At 37.2% G+C, this 22195-nt stretch overlaps 1 protein-coding gene across 1 annotated transcript in view; it reads right to left on the bottom strand.

Moving 5' to 3' along the window:
* Positions 1–3422: 3422 nt before the first annotated feature.
* Positions 3423–22195, bottom strand: part of LCORL (ligand dependent nuclear receptor corepressor like) — a gene marked incomplete at both ends in the record, with an annotated part of 72456 nt that continues 53683 nt past the window's right edge. Inside the window, one exon of the mRNA XM_079534894.1 lies at positions 3423–3606. Coding sequence (XP_079391020.1) covers positions 3423–3606 — 184 coding nt within the window. The remainder of the gene's footprint in view (positions 3607–22195) is intronic.

Here is a 22195-nt window from a genome sequence, read left to right as displayed (position 1 = left end):
GGTTTGGAAACACTCTGTCGATCGTATCCTTCTGTGTTACCATTTAATTTCCAGGGCAGTCAGTTAAAACTTAGGTTGACTGTTCACTGTGCACGTGTCAATGCAACTTTCCAATGAATTTGTTTGAAATAGCTTCATATGTGCCTATGATCTTCAGTATTTCTCTGAAATGGCTTAAGGACTAAACAAGTGAAAAGTAGCATTCTCAAAGCAAGGTGCTCCAGCTACTATGCCGTTTTCAAGTTTGCATACAGAAGAGACAGGACTATGTTCCTTTTCATCCCTTTCAGTTTTTGTTGGAAATCTTTCAAACCACAACATGCCACAACACATTTTTGTGCTGTGATATTTGCTATTCAGAGGCTTATGTAGCTATGAATTATTTTTTTATTCATCATTTCAAACTGAATTTTGAAGTTTTGAGTTCTTGCTTTAATAGTTCTCTATCAAACAGTGTTCCCCGGTGAGTTTGCAAGCATGCAACCACTTGCGATCAAAGATGTGGGCTTGAATGCTACCTGAACAGAGCTCAAAGGGTACACACACCTTGTAGATTTTTTCAGGTGCTTGTCAGTCAAAGCTTCCCCCACACTTTAAATACTACTGTCTTTTTTAAATATATGTGTGTGTGTGTGTATGTTTCACATGAAGCATGCACTCTGAGAATGAGTGGTTGATGCTTCTGCCACTCATACACTACCAGCAGCTGCTGGTAATCCCTTTGTTATTTTGCTTAAAATGAGTTTCTAGAAAAAAAAAAACAACAACAAAAAACCAATAAAAATGTTTAAAGGCTTCTGTGAATGCTTTTCTGAATAAATTGAAGATCTTCAGTTTTGTCTTTTGTCCTGCCTTGCCGCATATGCAGGTCCCATCCCTGGAATCTCTTCAGGAATGCTGTACTGAAAGATCAGGTTTCTCTGAAGTGTCAGTCAGTGGATCTCAGCTGTGGATGTGGTTTCACTGGTGTGTGTGCTAACAAAGGCATCGACAAACCGGACTGAGTTTGAGGGAGGCCCTCAGCCTGGCTGGGGCTGGAGAGCTCCCCTTGTGAGGGGGAGCTGGGCTTGGGCCCCAGTTACCTGCAAGGATGTGGAGCTTGGCTCTTTGTTGCTGCACTTCATGAGAGGACAAGAAACAACGGGACTGAAGTCAAAACTCTGAGCAGACACAGGGAGGAATGGGCAATTGGACAAGTCGCACGAAATGGCTGTGCAGGGTCAGTCCTAGGAGGTTTTTGAGACCTGACTCAGCAGTCCTGAGCAACCTGGTCTGATCCCACAGTTGCCCTGGCTTTGGGCATGTGGCTGTGCTATGGACCTCTTCGGGTTCATCTCCACCTGAATTACCCCATGATGTTCCTTCAGGCCGGAACTTTCATCAGGAGCCAGGAGGAAACTTCTGTCCCCTTTCTGGGCTATTCCTCTGCCAAGGGAAGGGTTTGCAATGCAACAGAACACACGGTCAAAAAACCACCTCATCTTCTGAGAAAGGTGTTTGCTGAATTGCAAGGGCAGTATGGTTAGGTGTACTTTTCAAAGCTAATCACTAGCAATAATGGAGGTTGATTGTTTACTTGCAGAATCAAAAACTCTACAAAGCCTATAAAAACTAAAACATTTTCTCCTGGTGAGAGTTTCCTTTGGCCAACTGCTATCTTAAGGTGAAGAATGAGTGCTGTACCATGAGCATTTCTCTTTCTAGTTGTTTCTTGTACCTTTGAAGTGGTTAGTGAGCTTGTGTTATGCGGATGCCTCACTGCTAACTGAAAGCTTCTGAACCCATCAATGAATTGAAACTCAATTTGACAGAAAGTAATGGATCTGAATTTTTACAAGTTCACAGAAATAGATGCTTGGAAGTGAGACACTTCTGTAATGGAGAAGTTCTGCTGTGTATTTGGTATATCTATCTGGATACCAGATATTCTGGTATTTGAGAGGATGAGAAATCTGCATGGTACCTCCTTCAGACACACAGGAATAAGGACAGGATGCATCAGTTCCACTGCTTTTATGACTTTCTCCATTCCTTTTAGTTCGTTGTACCTTGTTGGTGCTCCACTGATGTCAACTCCAATGTCTCTCTCTCAGGAAGTTTTATTCTCATCTCCCAGAGAATCCAAATATATTAATTGTTTAAGATACATAAGGACCATCTAGAGGGTGCAATCAAGAATGTTCATTCTGTACCTTGTCCTGCTCTGATGGCTCAGGGACTCAGTGGTCTTGAGGGAACTTGAGAGTTACAGTGATTCACAACCATTTTTTTAACTTACTTACAAATGCAATCAGTAATTAAACAAGCTTCAGCAGAGAAGAGTTGCATCATCTTCTTAAGTACTGCAATATTTTTAAGTGAATACTCAAAAGATTTGTTAGATAAAATACAGAATTTTCCAAGGAAAAATTTTCTTCTGGGTTGGTTCTCTGCAAATAAAGGCAATGCAGTGAATTTAAAAACCTCTACTCTAGCTATTGAATGTATGACTCCAGCAAAGAGAAGTGTATTGTATGGTTTTATTCTAACACTCGTTATAGCTCTATTAATAATCAAGTTTGGATGAATAAAGTACATAAACCTTGCTAAAGCTTATTTAGGCATGGAATGTCTACAATGTAGTCAGCTACAACCATTCACTACTTCTTTGAGTAGAGTTTTTTGATGATTACATTGAATTTCCAAAGTACAAGTAGAAAAAAAAAGAAATAGGAAGAGCATTTACATCCATTTTAATTGGTGTCAGGCATAAATTCATTAAAACAAAAGGGGAAGAAAGACCGTTCAGCGGAAACCTCCAAAAGTGCAGATACAGATTTGCTGAATGACAATCGTTCAAGAGATTCTCCTGCAAGGTTGGCCTTTCTCTGAGACATTACGGTCATTAAACACTGCCACACAAAAGTTCTCAAGATAAATGAAGATGAAAGCCTACTGCAGAAACAAACTGGCTGTTCGTACATTTCAATCCATTTATGAAGGAGATCTTGGATACTTTACCTTCTCGTTACAGCTTTGCTTCGAGGTAGTCAGTCTCCACCTGGTACAGATTTGTTTGAATTGTTATTACCATAAATTGTTACATGGTGACTTATGCCACAATTACGTAATATATTAACTTTCGTGCACAAAAATAAAATTGGGAAACAATAATTAAACTTAGAGAACATAGAAAAATCACAATACTATTGAAGGGGAACATCTGATTCTGATATAAATCTGTACTGCAAGAATTCCATGAGAGTGAGATGTGAAATTTCATATTTAAAAAATAGTACATCAAAATGAATAATGCTAATAGTAATATAAAGCCAAATCACACAAGATCATTTCATGATCAATGTAATAAATGCTTATTATTCAGCAGAAAAAAAAAATATCAAGAACAATGTACAAAATAATAGTGCAAGAACAGCTGCAATCTATTTGTTCTCCTCAGTTTTGAGATTTTGGTTAAAAACTTTACAGCTGGCAAGAGATGCTGTTGAAAAACTCAGATTCCACTCAGTGGGCTGATTAAGGCACATCTTTATGGACTTCAAATGTTCATTTTCTGTGTTCACATCTATTGAATTCTGCGGCTCAGAGACTTTCACTTGTAGCGTGCTGTGAGGAAAGAAGTGGGGGTCGGAGAGGGGAGAAAGAAATGAGAGAAAGTTTAGTATGCTTTCCTCTTTGCCCTGCAAACAAGCAAACTGATAAAGGCGAGGTGGTGGCAGGCTGCCTGTACTGGTTTATGATTTTTTGTTTTATTGCAGTATGTTCCGGAAACAGACCAGAACCAGCAGAGCAGAACGTAACTGTGCTAGGCTCTCCATGCTGCAAAGCTGGATGGGGCTAGTTTGTGTAGGAGCAGCTGATTTTGTTCGTTTGCAGAGACTGTGCTAGGTGAGACTCCTGCCACCAACATTCCTTTGCACAGGAGCAGCAGTCTGCAGCCTGGCCTTCCTTAATCCAAATCCACTGTAAAACCACAGAACAGGAAATGGGCAGAAATTATTTTGTCTTTAATGACATTATTTTGTACAGCCATAAAAAGACTAATATAGAGACAAATCTAGGACAGTAAGTAACAGGAGAAGGAAAAGAAACCCGGTTCTCTGTGGGGATCACTAAGCAAACCAGGACGTAAATGTGGATTGAACCATGTTGCCATGTAAAGCACTGTAGTGGTTCATGCTCAGGTGAGGAAAGAAAAAGGCAGAGTTTGGAATACTGTCCCGCCACTTAATGAAAGAAAAACAACGAAATCAAATCAAAACCTCAAAAAATCCTCAAGGAATGAATTTCAAACCTCTCCATCCCTACTCTATTTCACTGCAGAGATCTTTGTCCCACGTGCAACAGTGTTCATCACCATCCTTCTCGAAGTGCAAGACTGGTAAAAAGTGGGAAATATTCCTAATTACTGAGATAGCAAACATGAAATTCAATGTACCGTAATGAAGGTTAGGAGCTAACAATCATGCAGTAAAGTACCTGCACCCTCTTGCTCCTTTTAAAGGAATCTTTAAGCAGCAGAACGCCCCACCTTCTGCATTTCAGGAAGCCAGGTCTATCGCAGAGCTTAAGTGCAGATTATCAAGGACTGACTGCGCTGCAGCATGTAGTGTTCACTGCAGTTCTAGTTCCTGATTATGTAACCATACAATTAACTTTGTTGCATATGTGAAGACCTAAGCAAAACTGATTATAACATGGGTGAACAGTAGGAGGATGCCAAGTAGTTGTAAGACTCTACCCTGAGATGTACTGGTTTGCATTACTTAAGTACTATTGGCTGATTCACATTAAACTTTTTCTCTTGATGGCAAGAGGGAATTACAGCTTGTTTAACAGCTGAAGTGGCAATTTAATATTTTTCACAGATCATTCAAAACACAATTTTCATGCTTTACATTTTTATGCAAGCTCTCTGGAAAGTTTTGTGCCTTTGTAATAATGCAAAGAAGGTGCATAGCACTTCTAATTTACTAATCCTTATTCCTAACCCTCTGTAAATGGGGTACTGCCCCCCAGTCAGTATTTTGTTTGTCCTTACTCTTCAGAGCGATCCTTTGTATTATTTACGCCTTTGCACCTTTTTCCTTCATGGCGTTTCAGGTTTGCACGTGCTTTTGTTACTCTGATCAATTCTTTCCCATTGGAAACAGAGCACATAGTGCTCTTTGGAAGCGACAGAGAAAGACATCAGTCAGTAGGGTTAAATTTTTGCATTTACAGCCTCTTCAGATTTGAGACTTTGCCCTCTCGCTGTGAGGAAAATCAAAGCCTCAGGATTAAGAACGTATGAGAAGGAAGTAGGGCTGACTTCTGAAGTATTGCTGCCTTCCAGGCGTGGCCTGGTATTAAAACTTCATCTGGGAGCAACCAACTGAAATACTCAACAGCTAATTGAAGTGATAGCGCAGGAGTTTTTGGCTTTGTTTGTTTTGTCCTGGTTAGCTGAAAAAAACATAAATGCTGTGGGAGTCTAGAATTTGCAAACTCAAGGGCTGGGCAATCACCAAATGCATGAAGTTCAACAATGGCAAGTGGTAGAATCTGTACCTGCCATGGGGCAATCCTCTACAGACTGGGAAATGAGAGTCTGGGAAGAGACTTGGGGCTTCTGGATGACAGCAAGTAGAGTCTAAGCCAGCAGTGTGCCCTGGCAGACAAAAGGGCAACCATCCCCTGGAATCAGGCCCACCACTGCCAGTCAAGAGAGGGAAGGGATTGTCCTCTGCTCTGTGCTGGGTGGCCTCACATGGAGCACTGGCTGCATGTTTGGGTGCTACAATACAAGGATATAGAACTGTTAGGGTGTCCAAAGGAGGACTACAAAAACAGGGAAGGGTCTAGATGGCAAGATGTACGAGCAGTGTCTGAACTCCCTTGGTTCATTCAGCCCAGAGCAGACGAACAGAGGGGAGGAACAGCCTGGGGATGTGGAACAGGCTGCCCAGAGCAGTGGGCCCCAAGGTGCTGGTCTCTGACGAGCATTTGGACAGTGCTCTCAGAAGTATGGTTTGATTTTTAGGTGGTCTTGTGTGGAGCCAGGAGTTGGACCTTAATATAAGCAAGGAAAGAATAAAGTTAGAGAGCTGCATTAATATATTTTCTAAGCAATGTGAATCTAGTCTTTCATCCCACTTTTGGTTCTTTTACCTGTAGTGATTTATTTTCTAGCTGTTGATGTAATAGGAGGTGTGACAATTGTGTATTTCAATATCATTTCTAAGTAGATACTGGAATTAAATTAAAAAATTAAATAGAAGCAGTTGGATTTCTGCACTCAGATCCATTAGTATATTCTACTCTAAATTTTATCCTGTTCTGCTTATGAAAGGTTAGTGTGTATAACACATTTCTAGTCAGAAAGATGCTTTGTACAGTGATGCTTATGCTAGAAAGAACTGTGGGATACAGTCTGATGCTACCAGAAGCTACAAAGCCTATTTTGGTGGAGCTTGGAATTGGGTTGTAGGTCATTATCTCCTCTCTATATCCTTTTGGTGTCCTCCACTTCGAAGGCGTGCACTGGGTGGAGAATGGAGCTCCTTTTAACTTCATTAGGTGAAATGCCTTGACAAAAACAGACATTTTACTGATCTTAAATGTCAGTCTCTGAAAAGGTTAAAGTTTCCCAATTCTGAAGCCATCTGTTTTCTATTACAGCAATTATCATCTATTTTCTTTTAGTCCACGTGAGAATGACTCAGTCGCTCAGCTTCCATGCACGCAAGTTTTGGAGGTCGGATACAGGTGCTTCTTCACATGGAGCGCTGCAGCACCACTCTGCGAGGCGCACATGCAGCCTTAAGTTTTCTAACTCTGAATATAGGAAGTGAGTGCATGTGAAGCAGTGGGGAAGGAGCAGAAGGAGCAGCTGGGTGCTGCGTGTCACTACAGAGCGCTCTGCCTCATCACTGAAGGGTGGGGATGCCTCACGACCCATTGGCTTTCTTTGGCAGCAGTGGTACATGAAGCAAGTGGTTCTAGGAAGCTGTCACTGAGGATACCACAAGATTTTTATTTTATGAATTGTAACAATTCCCAAGTTGCCTTTACTAATCACCTCTGAATTCCCTTTTTCAGATCTGCTGGGACAAGAGCAAGTGCCTTTGCTATTCTAACAAATCAAAGAAGACAATTTAAATTAATGCTGCTGGATTCTGAAGTTCTGTCTACTCAGCCGTCTCTATGCAGAAAAGCCTATATGTGGCCAAGTATCCAGGCCTGCCAGGACCTACAAGGACTTTCTCCCCACTACATTTCCCACCTATTGTTAAGGAAAAAGGAATTAAATAGAAAGGTCTTTCAATTTATGTTTCCATTAAATATATAAGTATTTCTTTCCGAAGTTTTCTTTTGTTACTTCAGTTTTACCCAATCATCCAGTTTCAGTAATACTGATTCTTACTGCTGGCACTTCAGACCAATTCTGTTTAAGATGATAGGCTGCCAAGCACAAAAGAGAATAATATTCTTTGAGCTCTTTATTCTCTTTGCAGTTTAAAACTGCATTCCTGAAGAAAACCAGAGGAAAATGACACCTATTGTATGAAAATGACAAAGTTAAAATAGTCTGGATAGCTGAAGTGCATGCATTTGTATAGTTAACCTCTGCCTACTGTATGTGAAGGCCACACAGAAAAAGTAGGCATTAGGATAATTGCTATCTGTTAGGAGACTTCTCAGCACTAACTGACAGAGATTACCATCAGATGTTGTGCATCTGTATGCTGTAAAATGTCTGTGCAAGTGTTGCTGCAGGGTTATGCTTCTCTAATCATTAGCAATACTGGTTTCGTAGCACAGTGTATCTCCTTGATTGGCTGAGAGCTGTCAGTCTGTTTTTGAATTCTCCTACCTGACACAAGTTCTGCAAACCAGACTTGTTAAAGAAAACAACTATTAATGATGTCCAAATCTATACCTTAGAAAGCATACAAGCATTCTTGATACATTGCATTTGATACAAAGCAAGGAGACTTTTAGCCAGAGCATTCAAAAAATGGAGTGGAAATAGAAAATATTTTATGTTATTTAAGTTATACATGTACAAACCACTCCATGATTTCCCAGAAAATGAAGCAGTAGAATCTATATAGCTTAAATGCACAGTGACTACAGTGCCTCGACAGGCATTCAAGCAGAGGCTGATTCGCTAACGCTACATACATTGAAACAAAGGCAAATCAAGCACGCACTGTCAGATTCATTATCTCTGAAATCTGAACTTGTCTTTGCACAATGCCAAAACGCAACATCAAAGAAATGTACTCAGAAAGTTCTTTATGCCTCATTTCCATTTATCAAATGGGTTCGCATCGTAGTAAGAAATAAATATTTTTCAAGTGAATGAATGGAATTGTGTTTGCTAGTGCATGAGAGAGAAGTGCCCTGAAAACAGATGGCACCCCCAACTAGATCACAGGAGGTTGGGGAGACAGCCAACATGAAGGGAGTGATCTAAAAATGAGACGTGTGTTGTATTTAACACAGCTGGAACACTAAGAAAAATAAAACAGTAAACAAAATATAAGTGAGACTGGAAGTGAACTGAGGCCAAAATACAGTGTGAGAAGTCAGAATCAGGATGGGTGCATAAAATCAAAGAAAACACAAAGTAAATACATATGAGATACATGAGAAAAATAACTAAGAGTTTCTTTAAAGCAGCTTGACTATCTAGTATCGTGGTTTTTAAGGTTTTCTTTTAGAAGAACCACCATGCTTTGTGGCGATACACATTATCTGGCACAGAGCACAGAATTCTTAAAGAAAGTGAAATATTAGGGTAAAGTGTCACCAAAATGGTATGAAGAAGTGATACAATTTTCAAGCATATTTTATTAGCGTTACTATTAAATCTTTTTAAAGAAAAAATAGTCCTGTCTCTAATCTTTCATAGCATACTGTCATTGAAAAACCTTGGAAGCAAAACTAGCTAATAACCTAACAGCTGGAAGGAAGCATCACTCATTTCATGAGGAACACCATTAATTTTTAGTATCTATTTAGGCACTGCTGTGAAACAAGTTGGCCTTTGTTCCACAAAAGAAAACAATTTCTATGCACTAATGGAAGCTAGCAGCATACAAATCAATTTAAACAAAACAGAACAGCAAAAAAATAATAAAAAAAAAAACCAAACTGTTGTGCAGTTTTCTTTAGAAACATGTTATAGCATACATGTTATAGCACACATGTTTGCTATTTTAACTGTACTTATTCACACTGAAAATGCTTTTGTGCAAGGTTGGATGTTGGGGCTTGGGGTTGGACGTTCAGAACTGAGGATGTTGGTTTGGGCTGCTGTTGTCCACAGAAACAGAGCACCACCACCTCCAAACTACAGTGAATACAACTACGTATATTTGTTATTTGAATTGGATTAATCTCCAACCTTCAATTCAAAATATTTTTTGGCATTACAAGCGCAGTTATGTTATGGAGGGAGATCATCTCAGAAACATGAGACAGTCCCTGTGCGACTTACAAGGCACCAGGCTTCTGAATTAAGGAAGGTCAGAAAACAATTTGCAAATTAGTAATTTCCTTTTCTGAGATTTCTATTATTTAAATATAATTTTAAAACAGCTGTGTATAGCGAGCTGATGGACATGCACTCAAGAGCAAAGATACCAAAGAAACAAATATCTGTAACTGGAAACACAGGTAACCAACTCCACCCTAATTTTAACAATGGACGCCTTACCTATAGCTCTTACCTCTTAGTTCACTTTGTAAATAAGCTTCTTACATTTAAAAAATACGTGACTGTTACTGTGTACTTTGCAGTAACAATCAATATAGTCATTAAGAACACTGAATTCTAACTTTAAGTACATGTTTTTCCCAAAATTTGGGAAAAAGCACCACTTAAGTGAGTATCAGACTACTTTTGATTTTGGAGTAAGAAAGACGTCATACTGTATTTCATCTCATTGAATTTTTCTGCTAGGCTTATATTTCATACACAGGAAAATAATCCATTATTTTAAGCAAATAATCAAGATTTTAATGGTCGAAAACATACAAGCTCGAGGGCAAGCCTGTATCAGTAAAACGCCAAATATAATCTCTCAATTACATGACAGTGAGAAACCTGTGAGAATGTCCATCCTAAAAGACTGACTTCCCTAAGTGTTCCTAAGTCTTTACACATGAAAGTATTCTAACAAGAAATGTGGAACTTTCAGTGTACTTCCCAGCAGGACCACTGTTTAGAAATATTCCACCTTGAGCTACAAAGTAAAAACAAAAAGAGTACTTACCTAAGAACTGCTTGGAAAAACATGAAGAATGTAATCGTGTTACTCACTAATGGCTTAAAAATACACAGCTTATCTAAGATCTTCAAAACTAAGTAGAAATGAATAGGCTTATGCCCTTGAAAAGATTTTATGTGAAGTGTTACACTAAGACAATTTCTATGGACAAGCCTAACCTTGGTCATCACTGAAGAAAAAGCAATAACCAAATCAGGCTTCTTGTCCCTCTTACAGATACACCATGATAAAAGGCAAAAGCACCGGTTTTCACCCGTATGACTGAAAGGAGCGTGAAATAAGAGGATGGAGAGGGGTGAGCTGGCACAGCCACTGAAAGAAACGTTTGTGAAATGTATGTCTGAATTTTGTTTTTTGGTAAAGAACAGATAAAGATGAATGCAGACAGAAGTCAAGTTTGACTACTGAAAGAAGAAAGTGAAACCTGCCAGGCTGACAAGAAAAACAACAGAATACAGAAAAGAAACTTAGATCCCAGTAAACATGAATTTCTTAACAGATACAGATTTATACTTAATAGAGCAACAGATACCATTATACCAGAGAACACTGAAGAACAATCTAGAATGTGACACATGTCTACAATGTGCAAGAAATCATCAGAAAAAGGTCCCCTTTGTGCAGTTAAGAAAAAATGTAAAGAGAGACATAAATCGCTAGACCTATTCCACAAGAGTACAAACAGAAAGAGTTCTAGAATTCCGAGGCATCCAGTGGCCAAAAGCTTAGAACTAGGAAGACAAAGCCTGCGTATAGGCCTGCTTTGGAAAAGACATGTATCTTTCTTCTGCAGGAAAAAAAAAAATCAAATTACCTCCTCTTAAGAAAAGGTGGATTAATAAGTAGTCATGACTACTCAGAGAAGATTTTCCATGCTTGGATTTGAAGAAATCTATGACGAAGGCTGACTGAACTCCTGCTGATATATATTATAAATCTATCAGGTATAAGAGATAAATTAGAGAACAGCTAAAGTACACCATGAAAAATAAGCAGTTAAAAAATAGGATGAAATTGGACTGCTAATTCTGCAGCTCTCGCAAAGCTGTTTTGGCATTCACAAACATACAGCTTGGAAATAAGAGCTGATGCCTTAAAGAAAATGCTGTCCTTAAAACACGCCCTGAATTTACTTATGTTAAATTACTACCGGGTTACAGAATAAATTCAATTAAGAAGGAACATGAAAAAAACAGAAATGTAATTTCTAATAGCATCTAAGTGTTGTTTACCTAAATTGAAACAAAATTTCAGATAAGTTCATAGAATTCTTCACAACTCTACACAGCACTGCAAACAGTGCTTAGAGTACTGCTAATGAAACATTAAAAAAAAAACAGAATAACTTCTATTACTCCCAATTTTTGTTTAAACAATGTTTGTAAAGCACAGTTCTGCAGTTATAGCAAAATAAGCAAAAACTAAAAGTACTTTTTAAAGGGTGAACTGGCAATTAATGCAGAAGTACATTTGGCCTGAAAATCTGAAGGATTCTGATCACTCAAGGAGAGTTTGTTGATTGGGTGAAAGAGGAGGGAAAATCTACCCAAGAATACATGCAAAGAATAGCTCAGTCTTATCAGCCCATACGTCTTTCCCTTGCTTTCTAAATCTAGAACATACCTTTTTTGAGTGTAAAGACCACTGAGTACTCATCATATCTTCAAAATTGCTAGGAAAACTACTAATTTCTTTTCCTGAGAATGGATTAAGCAAAAACATAGGGACACATTTAGATGGTGTGATTAATTCCCTACACAAAGCTAAAAATCTATCACTTTATTCTGAATTGAGAACAAATCAGAAAGCATGAGGTTCTCAGTTTTGGAGGAAATAGAATTAAAGTGATATGATTAACAATACTGAATAAAATGAAAAGAAAAAAAATCTTTGTAAAACTGGGTATACAGATCCTACATAAAAGCATAGTGAACACAACACTAAACTACCGAAATTTCCTGCCATGTGAAGGAAATGGAAGACTTGAGTTGTGTTCTTTGAAATAGGTTTTCCATTCAAATAAGCTCAGAACCTTCAAAAAAGCATGACAGACAGCATATCCCAAGGTGGTACGTAAACGATCACAACTTAAGACAGCACCCAACACTTACGCACCTCTCAACTTGTAAGTGGTTCTGTTCACTAGGTCACGTAATGGGAGAGAAAGCCAAGAGAAGGAAGGACTACAGTACTGCTCGTGGCTTATGGAGATGCGTGCTGTAAAAGAAGCTGAAGCATCAGACCATGGTATTAGAGCCACCACTACGGTGTTCAGGGGGATGAGGCAGAGATCATCAAGTCAAATAAATGAGGCAGGATTTATTACACACGTGTAGTCAATTATAAATCAAGTCTGCACTTCTGCTTTAATACTTCTGCATTAAAAATGGTCCACTTAATGAGAGTAGTCATTCTTTCCACTACTTTTGCTATGCTTTCAATCAATTTTCTTACTTTGTTTCATGTCTGTGTGAAAAAGACACTTACTGTCTTGGAATTGCAGTTATGAAAATTTTCATCTGCACCATACTGAACCATCCTGAAGCTAAGTACTTATTAGAAGAAGTATCTTTGTATCTTTGAGAAAAGAGCTAAGATATGGCTGTTAAAAAGTGTTTCTTGAAATCAGCAGATTTAATGATTGCTTTGGTTTGTCTCTTGCACTTTACCTCGTCTAATATTTTACATTTGTTCTGTATTAGGAACGTAGAGCATTCTCCTTTGTGAAAGAGATAGCTGGGAAGACTTCCTAAAAACCTTGGTTTTCTCTCTAGGTTATTGCAATATCTTCTACAGCAGTAGAAGTTATTCACATTGTATAGCCTCCTCTGTTGGACCGGACCACTGTAAGTCAAATAAGCAACAACACTGGAATATTAATGCCACACTAATACTCATGTGTATAAAAGGTTCACACAGCATTGCCTTCCAATTTGAAAAAAAAAAAAGTCTGTCAAGGGAAGTCCTGTTTGTGGAAAATTTTGCTTGTTGTCATAATAATACAGAGGTTATCTTACACAAACAATCAAGAGAACAATTAAACTCATAAAAGAAGTCCAGGTTTCAGTGTGATTCATGACTCCTGAAGTCAACTTTGAAATGACTACAAAGATTAGCAAATCCTCATTTTAAGTGTCATGCTAACTTGATCTCAATAAGGAATATTAAAACATCATTCAAATATAATGAAAAATTAAAATAGAAAATTTATATTCCCTGCCAACGAAATACATTAAATTTTTCTCTGAAACTCCAGACTATTAGCAGAAAAGCGAAATTATTATCAGAACACACTTTTAAAAGCTCTTCTGTGTGAGATCCCAGCCCGATACAAAGGCTAAGAGGACAGGTATGTCATGTCATCGCAGCATGCAGTACTGCCCGTTACTGCAGGAGGTCTATGATCTCCTTTTTAGCTCTGATAAATCCACAAATATTTAAAAATATATTAACTATATTCTTATAGTCATTTATTCCATTTTATTGAATATAATAGTTTCTCTCATTTTAGCTTGGCTCTACTGCAGCTTTTACGATTAAGCTTGGTGGACTTCAAAGCACATGAGTGTGGTCTGAACCATCCTCATGGAAAGAAACATAAATGCTCTCCTAAACGATTTTTAACACAATTTACTGTTGTGGTGGCAAACACATTTCAGTGTTCTTACAAAAGGTAATTTAAATGATCACAACATACATCAACAGCAAAAGGAATTGCCCTTGACACATAAATGCATTGTTGAAGCAACAGTTGAGAAATTGAGTTGTTTATTACTCATTAAACCTCACTTTGAATAAAACAGGTAGTGTAAAAAAAAACCAAAAGATGATTCATTCTCTCCTCTTGCTCAATTGACTGCATGGCTAGTTCTTGTTTCTTGGTACTACCTTGAACTGTAAAAACTCAATTGACAATTCCACTACTATGCTTTAACAAAAATTGACTATACACAAGATCTGACAACATTCTGCCTACTTGCCACAATGCTTCATAATAAACCAGCATCACAATACCTCCATCTTTTAAGAATACACCAAGATTGGAAAAACTTGAAGAAAAACTTTAAATATTGACTGCGTCACCATAAGAACATTTCAAGCACGGCAACAGAATGATGATATAAATTATGATACCACATCAACAAAAATACAATCCAAAGAACATATGAACAAGTAATGATGCTTTCATGTGCATTAAACTTCAGATGCAAGAACTACGTTTGAAAATGCATGCATGCACAGATAGAAATCATGTTCCTTCTTTTTAGCCAGTAGCTACATGCTAGACTAAAAATATTTTTATGATTTCCTTAACTGGTGCAGACAGTACACAATGTTGAATCAACATGCCAAAACAAGACAATTTCTATACCAAAACAGCACCCTGAAAAAAGACATTTACAAGCATGGAGAAAGCTCCAGAATTGTAATTTTTTTCTCTTTTAACATTTCCTTTATCAAGGAACTTTCTGTTATATCCATTCTAAAGACAACAATTGATATGATTAACTATGAGTAAGAGGGAAAATAAACAAAAATTGTAAATGAAGTAATGTAAAAGAGTTATCAGATATTTCCAAAGATCCAAAACTATGAGAGGAAAGTTATCAGGTAAATAAAATAGAGTCCCAATTAAAACTAACATGAGACCATATCACAGTAACAGGTCTTACATTGCTTTGGCAAGAAAAAAATTAAATATAAATATAAATTGAATGCAAAATTTTCTTGTCTACAGTCAAAATTACAAAATAAAAAGAAGAGAGAGCTCTTTCTTCATTGGTATAAAGAAACAAATAGATGCTACTCTTTCCTTTTCTAGTCCTAGCTTTTTCTATAGCAACCTTGTGTCAAACTTTGAACTTCTTAAAAACAAGTTGTGTTTTTATGTTATTTGGCCCCAAATCAGTAAGTTAAAAATAATAGTATAAATGTAAAAAACTCCGTACCTCAGAAAAGCACTGTATGATTACACCAAATGAGCTTAATATGAAGAATTGTATATTACATAAAGTACAAAAGAAACAAAGTATACAAAGAGCCATAATACTGTTTATATTACAACTGAAATTAATGCCTCAGTTTATTATCTGGGATAGTTTTCTACAAAATAGAATACAAAGGGGGACATAAGATTTTGCTCTGATGTTTCAAATTTTATCTTTATTCTTTGGGCAATAAAGTCAGATTAGCTTATACAGGGTTGTTTCTAAAAACAAGTATTTCTGCAGTAACTGAATTCCTTCCGCAGAACTCTTTTTCTGCTTATGTGGATACCTAACATCTTAGTTATTTTATTGAAATTAGATGAGACTTCTGGTTAAGGAGATTTCTTCATGTCACAGAAGAAATAATTTCACAAGTGTATCCTCTTTGTAAGCATATACCAGCCTTTCTGAGATCACAGTTGTATAACAATGTATTATAAATATCTAGTTTTAAAAATAGATTGAATTCACACTAGCCTAAAAGCATTCCAAACAAATGCATTCAGCTTGATAACTGCATACTGTACTCAACTAGAATAATTTTGTATTTCCAATCGTTCTGTAAGGATTCAATGCACAAACCCTTAAGAGTCAGCATATTTCATTTGGCACTGAATGGATACTAAAACGGATCTCTGAATGAATACTTCTCAGAAGTACGTAGTGCTATTTTTTACCACTTAATTACAAAACCATTACAGATTTACATTAGAAATACTTAAGCGACAAAAAAAAAGTTTTGTTTTCGAACAACTCTGTTGGTTAATAAACTGAATTTCTGTTTCATTTTATAATTTACCCTTCCTCAGAATATGAGAAGCTATACAGTGGAATGAAATTCTTCATGTTGAAATTAATAACCAGCTGCCACCAACTTCAATATGTCACAACTGATTTGCTGTCTCTCTGGACTGTATTACTTAGCTTTTTTCCTTTCACCTTGCCACGCTATAGCCATACAAGAATGTAACAAACCAATTACAACTGAAAAATTAGCGTAAAATAAAATATTTTATATATATCGAATTTGCATTTCTGAATTATTCTGTTAGATTTAATTTCATTACTGCTCTGAAATTAATATGAATATCACCAAAAAAAATCCAAAGTGCTTAGTTGCTCGACCTCTCTAATTATTTAAGATTGCAATTTAAGGTGAGGGGGGGAACAGGAACTTACCTACTTGGCACTTTGGGTAATAAGCTGCCATTTGTCCACTATTGTATGATTGTCTCTTATGCCTTTTTCTTACATTTGTATCAGTGGTCTCCCATTGTGGACTTTTTCTTTTGTTTATTCTGATAAGAACTTCAGAACTACCAGCAGGATTATCATCATGGTTTACACCACTACTTAATTCTCTGCTGTGAAACTGGTCATCCAGTCTTTCAGTCACTTTAGAAGAATTAGATCCTTTAGGTGTTTCCATTTCATTCTCTTGTTTCTTTAATGTGTTTTGCTTAGTAGAATGGGACCTCAAAAGAGGGTGTCTTTTTTCTTCCAAATAGGCCTGATGGCTTTTACTTTCAACAGCTTCAGGAGAATAAATGACATTATTTAACTTAAACGAATTGTGCTGCTCAATATGGTTGATTTTTCTCAGAAATATTCTACAATCTTTAAAGGTTTTGGCTTTCCATGTATTTGGAAACAGTTTATCTTGGCTTTGTCCTTTTCTAACATTTTGCTGGCAACAAATTGTTCCATTTGTCTCTGCATGTGACTTAAGTATATTTGCTAAACCGGGATGTGGGTTAAAATCAGAAGATCCCATCATCTGTTGAACAAATGCATCTCTGGCTTCATTCTCAGTTGGCAAGAGGCTACTCTGAGATTCTACCAAAGTTTGAGTGGGCTGGATTTCTACTGTATTTTTTTCCTGGAGCACAGGCATTCCATCACTGCTTTCCTCACTTGTACTTTTAAACAACTGGCTTTGGCAAAAAAACTGTAAATTTTTCTTTTTCGATTTCCAGCCTCCAGGAGCCTGGCTATACAGCTTTTTTTTTGGTTGTCCCCACCTATCATGCTGTAACTTTTTAAATTCATTTCTTTTTAATCTGGCTAATGCGAAATTACTTTTCATGCTTAAGACTGGAGACCTCACCATATTATGTAATATTTGTAATTTCCCTGCGGGTTTTGAAGGAGAGGATAGTGCAAACTTTTTAAAGTGCTTTCTGAAAAGGCAAGTACTAAGATCAGATTGCTTAGTTTCCATCTTTATCTCTCTAGTACTAACTACTTCTAAAGGATTGCGAGCATTTGCCTTTCTCACTAGTGAGAGAGACTGCGTTTCTGTAGTTTGCATAAACCAGGTGCAGAGTTCATTCATGTTACATTTTTTCTGAAACAGCATTTTTATAGGTGATGTTTCAATTTCTACAAGGCAGGAGTCTAAAGGGTTTGACATTTCACTGTTACAGTCTTGTTCAGTGGGATCCCTGTTTTCACATACACATTTATCAAACTCATTTCCCCCCACTCGCAACCAGGTATTAGTTATCTGTTCAAATCTATTATTTAGTTCTTCCATCAAAGTGTCACTTGAAGCGGAAGTAGCCCACCACCTGAGAGAAGGCTTTGATGAAAAAATGGGATCCGATGATACATCATTAATGGGCCCAAAATCACTGTCCCCAAGATTCTTTTCTGAATTTTCTGAATTTCTCATTTCTGAGGTATCTGTGGATGTTATGCTCTGATTTGATTGCCTGCGTTTTTCCTTTTGATCTTTAGCTTTTCTCAAATGGAGTTTGTAAGATTTATGCAGCAAGGCACTTCTACAAGTAAATGCACTAGAGGATGCTAATGAATGTAAGAAATGCAATGAGGGCTTTCTGTCTCTAACAGAGTGTCTCAATGGAATCTCGCGTTTTCTTGACACTGTTGTAATAACACTGTTTGATCCATCTTCTCTAGAATCTTTCTGCACACTCTTTACTTGACTCATATTATTGCACAGCTGATTGTTTTTCTCCTGTGATATGCTTTTTTCTAATAAGTTCTGCTGTTGTAAAGGAGGCAAACAGTTGCTAATGCTCACTTTTCTTTCCTGAGGTGAAACTCTATTAACAGTCACAGATATGCCAGAGATTTTTACTTTTGCTGGCCGACCAGGTTTTCGAATAGCAGTTAACGGTTTCTTAACTGGCCGTATAATATTGCTGCAAGGATGTGGTGATGCCAGGTTGCTCTTGATAGGTCTAACATAGTCATAACCAGAGACCTCATTTTCAGTAGAAGAATTCTGCAAGGCTTTCACTATTTCAGTCAAAGCATTTTCAGTTTCTGTGCTATGCCTCACTTTGCCGTGGTCATTGGCAAAACTGAAGTCAACCTGTTCTCTGGGCAGAGTACTGATTACATTTAGATTACCTTCAGAAACATGTCTTTTAGTTCTTCTTGACCTTCCAAAAACAACCGTCACAGTGATATTTTTGTTGCTATTAACTTCTTCCATTACTGATGCATCAGATTTGGTACTTTTACCATCACTGTTGAGTTCAGCTCTACATTCTCTCCTTTCAGTTATATCTACTTTTGGTTTTGGAGGCCGCCCAATAGGTCTCTTAACCTGCTTAACAACTTGAGGACCTATTTTCTTTGGTCTACCAGGCTTTCTTTTTAAAACAGATTCACCACTATTGCTTGATTTATCCACAATTTCATTTTGTTTTGAGTCACTTAAGTTAGTTTGACCAACTGCACAGGAGCTTGTAATTGCTTCCGCACAAACACAGCTTGATTCCTCCTTGGCACTGTTTTCAAAATCATTGACACAGATTGCATGAGAAAGATTTTCTGTGGCCTGTTTGTCTAACACAGTGCTTGTGTACCCCTGAAACGAACAAATATCTGTGCTTCCTTTAGCAGACGTAGTTGCAGATGTCAGAGTATATTTGATACCTTCACTGCTATTAACCTCTGAGACAAACATAAGCTTAACGGGACTTGAGTAGCTTAAGAAAGATGGTATTTCCCTAGCTCCAGAAGTTGTATGCAAGGCCTCATTGCTGGATGCAGAATTAGATGAATCAATGCTCAGAGACTTCAAAAGGCTGTCATTAATTTCTTGATCTATAACCATTTCTTGCTTGCTTGTTGTCACACACAGAGTTTTGTTTTTATTGCTGTTTGACAAACATGAATGTGGAAGGAAGCTTTGTCCTGTGTATTCCATTTCATCTGCACTGAAAGGGAAGTCACTTTTAGCAAGTGGGTTCATAACCTGTTCGTAAGCATTATCTTTTACTTTTTGGCTTATTTTGTAACTATTCAACCATGAGCTGTTAGACTTTTTAGCTAAGTTAATTGTATCTTCTAAACGCTCTACGACAACTTGCAGATTTGTGTCTCTCACAATTTTGCTTATATTTACATCACTGCATCTTTCAGCATGAACATCTTCATTTATTTGCATTTTTTCCAAACATTCTAACGACTTCTTTGCATCAGATGATTTTCTGAATACAATGTTGTTTGTTACGTACACAGAGTACCATCCAGGAGGCACAATGTTGCGTTTAGTTCTGCCTGGGGTTCCGTTACTCTCCCCATGCAAAGGAAGCTGATCAGTCTCTTTTAGAGTTGCAAAATCTCCTTGAGTTTTTGCAGATTTAGCCTGGTTGACTGCAAAAGCACTATCTTCTGAAAGAACTAGAAAGTCAGAGCTGGTTTGAAAATTAGTAAGAGGTAGTTTGAAAGACTCTGTTTGGTGTACTGGAAAACATACTTGTTTGGTATGGCAATTCATACAAGGATTACTTTCAAGACATTGCAAATCTTTATCTTCTATCACAGTTAACCTGTGCCTTTTGTTTGGGTATATCTTATCAAAATTCTTTGCAGATTTCTTTGTATTTCTCTCAGAAATTGACTTTTTTCTTACAAGAGTTTCATCAAGGCTTGCAAGCTGCCTCTTGATTTGCAAAGACTGTCGTCGAATATACGGTGAATCAGGAGAATTATACATTGCAAATAAAGTTTCCTGACGCTTCCGAAATCTTGTTTGGATTATTTTATTTTCCATTTGCTTATCATGTTGGCGAAGTAATTCCATAAAACTATAATCACTTGCCTTAGCATTATGCAAAAGGGAGGTTATAAAGTCTCCTAATTTTACATCATTTTCTGGTGCCCTGTCAATGCTAGAAAATTTCACAAGATTTGCTGCTATGTCTGTAGTGTCTATTGATTTTAACTTCTCATTAATACGGTCCATTAAATCTTGGAAAATGGCATAATGTTCACCTTTCTCAGCTTTCTCAGAATTCATGTAATTGTTGTCTTCTTCATCTATCGACTGCAGTGTTCCAGCTGAATATTCAGTCACTTTTTCTCCACATGTTTTGTTTTCATATTCAAATTCTCCATTGCTTCCTTCAGCTGGCAATAGGTATGGAGGCTGGTTGATGGATATTTCAGGCTTGTTATTGTCTAAAATTGGAAAATCCATAATTGATTCTTCCACTGTCTCAAATTCTTTATTCTGCACAGGTGACAGTGGTGGTGGTGACGGGCTGCGAGATCTACTTGCATTTTTAATGCTGTTTAATAGATCACAGTCCTTAACTGAAGATGCACATGCTACTGCTTTCACAGAATGCTTGGTAGAATTTTGCAACTGTTCAGCACAATACTTATGAGAACTACATGCTTTGTTCACCATGGTCTTAATACATCCAATCGCTACAGCTTGGCATGACAAAGAATGGAAATCTTTAATACAAATAGGCAGAGGTGGTAAATAAGTGTTTGGTATTTGATTTTGTAAACAGCAACTTTTTGTTATCATATGTCCTTTGCAATTGCAAAATGAAACATGAACATCTTCTTCAGTAAGGAAACTGGGAGTTTCAGAGTGGACTGAATATGTTTGTTTGCAACTGCAAACTATAGGAACACTTTCATCTTGCATTAAAAATTTTAACATAGCCAAAGTCTGTTGCCAGTGATATGAACAAAAAGACTCCAAAACTTTGTTTAATGCTGATTTTCCTTTTTCCAAACTAGTAGTTTCCTCTGAATTTGCATCAGCTGTTGAGCTTGAACTGAAAATGAAAACAAATCAAAACAAAACATAAATTACAGTAAAACACCACATCTACTGTTTGTTACAATGGCTAAGCTTGAAACTAAAAACCTGAAGTTTGCAAAACAGTTCTGTTCTATTTGCACAACTCTCTCAAACTTGCAAGTTTCACTAGAAATGATGTACATCTTATATGTAGCTGTGGTAATCCTACCACAAGAAGAAAAACAATCAGAACTATGGAACATAAAGAATAGCTCAAAACACAACTTCTTGTATTTAAATGTAATTAAGCAGTGTTAACTTCCTGATGTTTGAGATCACCATGAACCTGGGGGCTCAGTGCTACTGCCATTTCACAAACTGAGCAGTTGAAGCACAGAAAGGGATGATAAATGACTTGCCTAAGGTCACAAATCAAGCTTGTGGCTGAGGCAAGAATGGATCCATTTCTCCTGAGACACCTCCTAAGATATTCACGTACCAAAACACATTGAATGCTCTTAGGATAGTCATTAAATATTCTTTTAATGACAGGGTTTTCTCCATCTTTCTAGAACAATTAATCTTAATAGGCTCATAGAAAATTTTAAAAGTAGCCATTTGCTACTGTTTCTGTTCTTTTCAGATAAAAATTTTCCTTCTGGTATTTAAATAAACTGTAGTGGTGCACCAAGGGCTCTTCAATATGTTACACACACACATATGCACACACACAGATTCCTTCCTTATACAGAGAGAGATAATCACTGCTGGAATAAGGAACTGCTCTGACAAAAGTTAATATCCGTTACATCTCAAATACAGGGTAGGTCTATATCTGAGAAAGACTTCTGAGCAGTTATACTCAATATGTTAACTCAAAATAAAATCACTCATGAAACACTACCTTA

This window comes from Tetrao urogallus (genome assembly GCF_951394365.1).
Source record: "Tetrao urogallus genome assembly, chromosome: 4".
NCBI classification, from domain to species: Eukaryota; Metazoa; Chordata; class Aves; order Galliformes; family Phasianidae; genus Tetrao; species Tetrao urogallus.
Note: the sequence above shows the minus strand (reverse complement) of the source record. Positions and strands in the feature narration are given on the sequence as shown.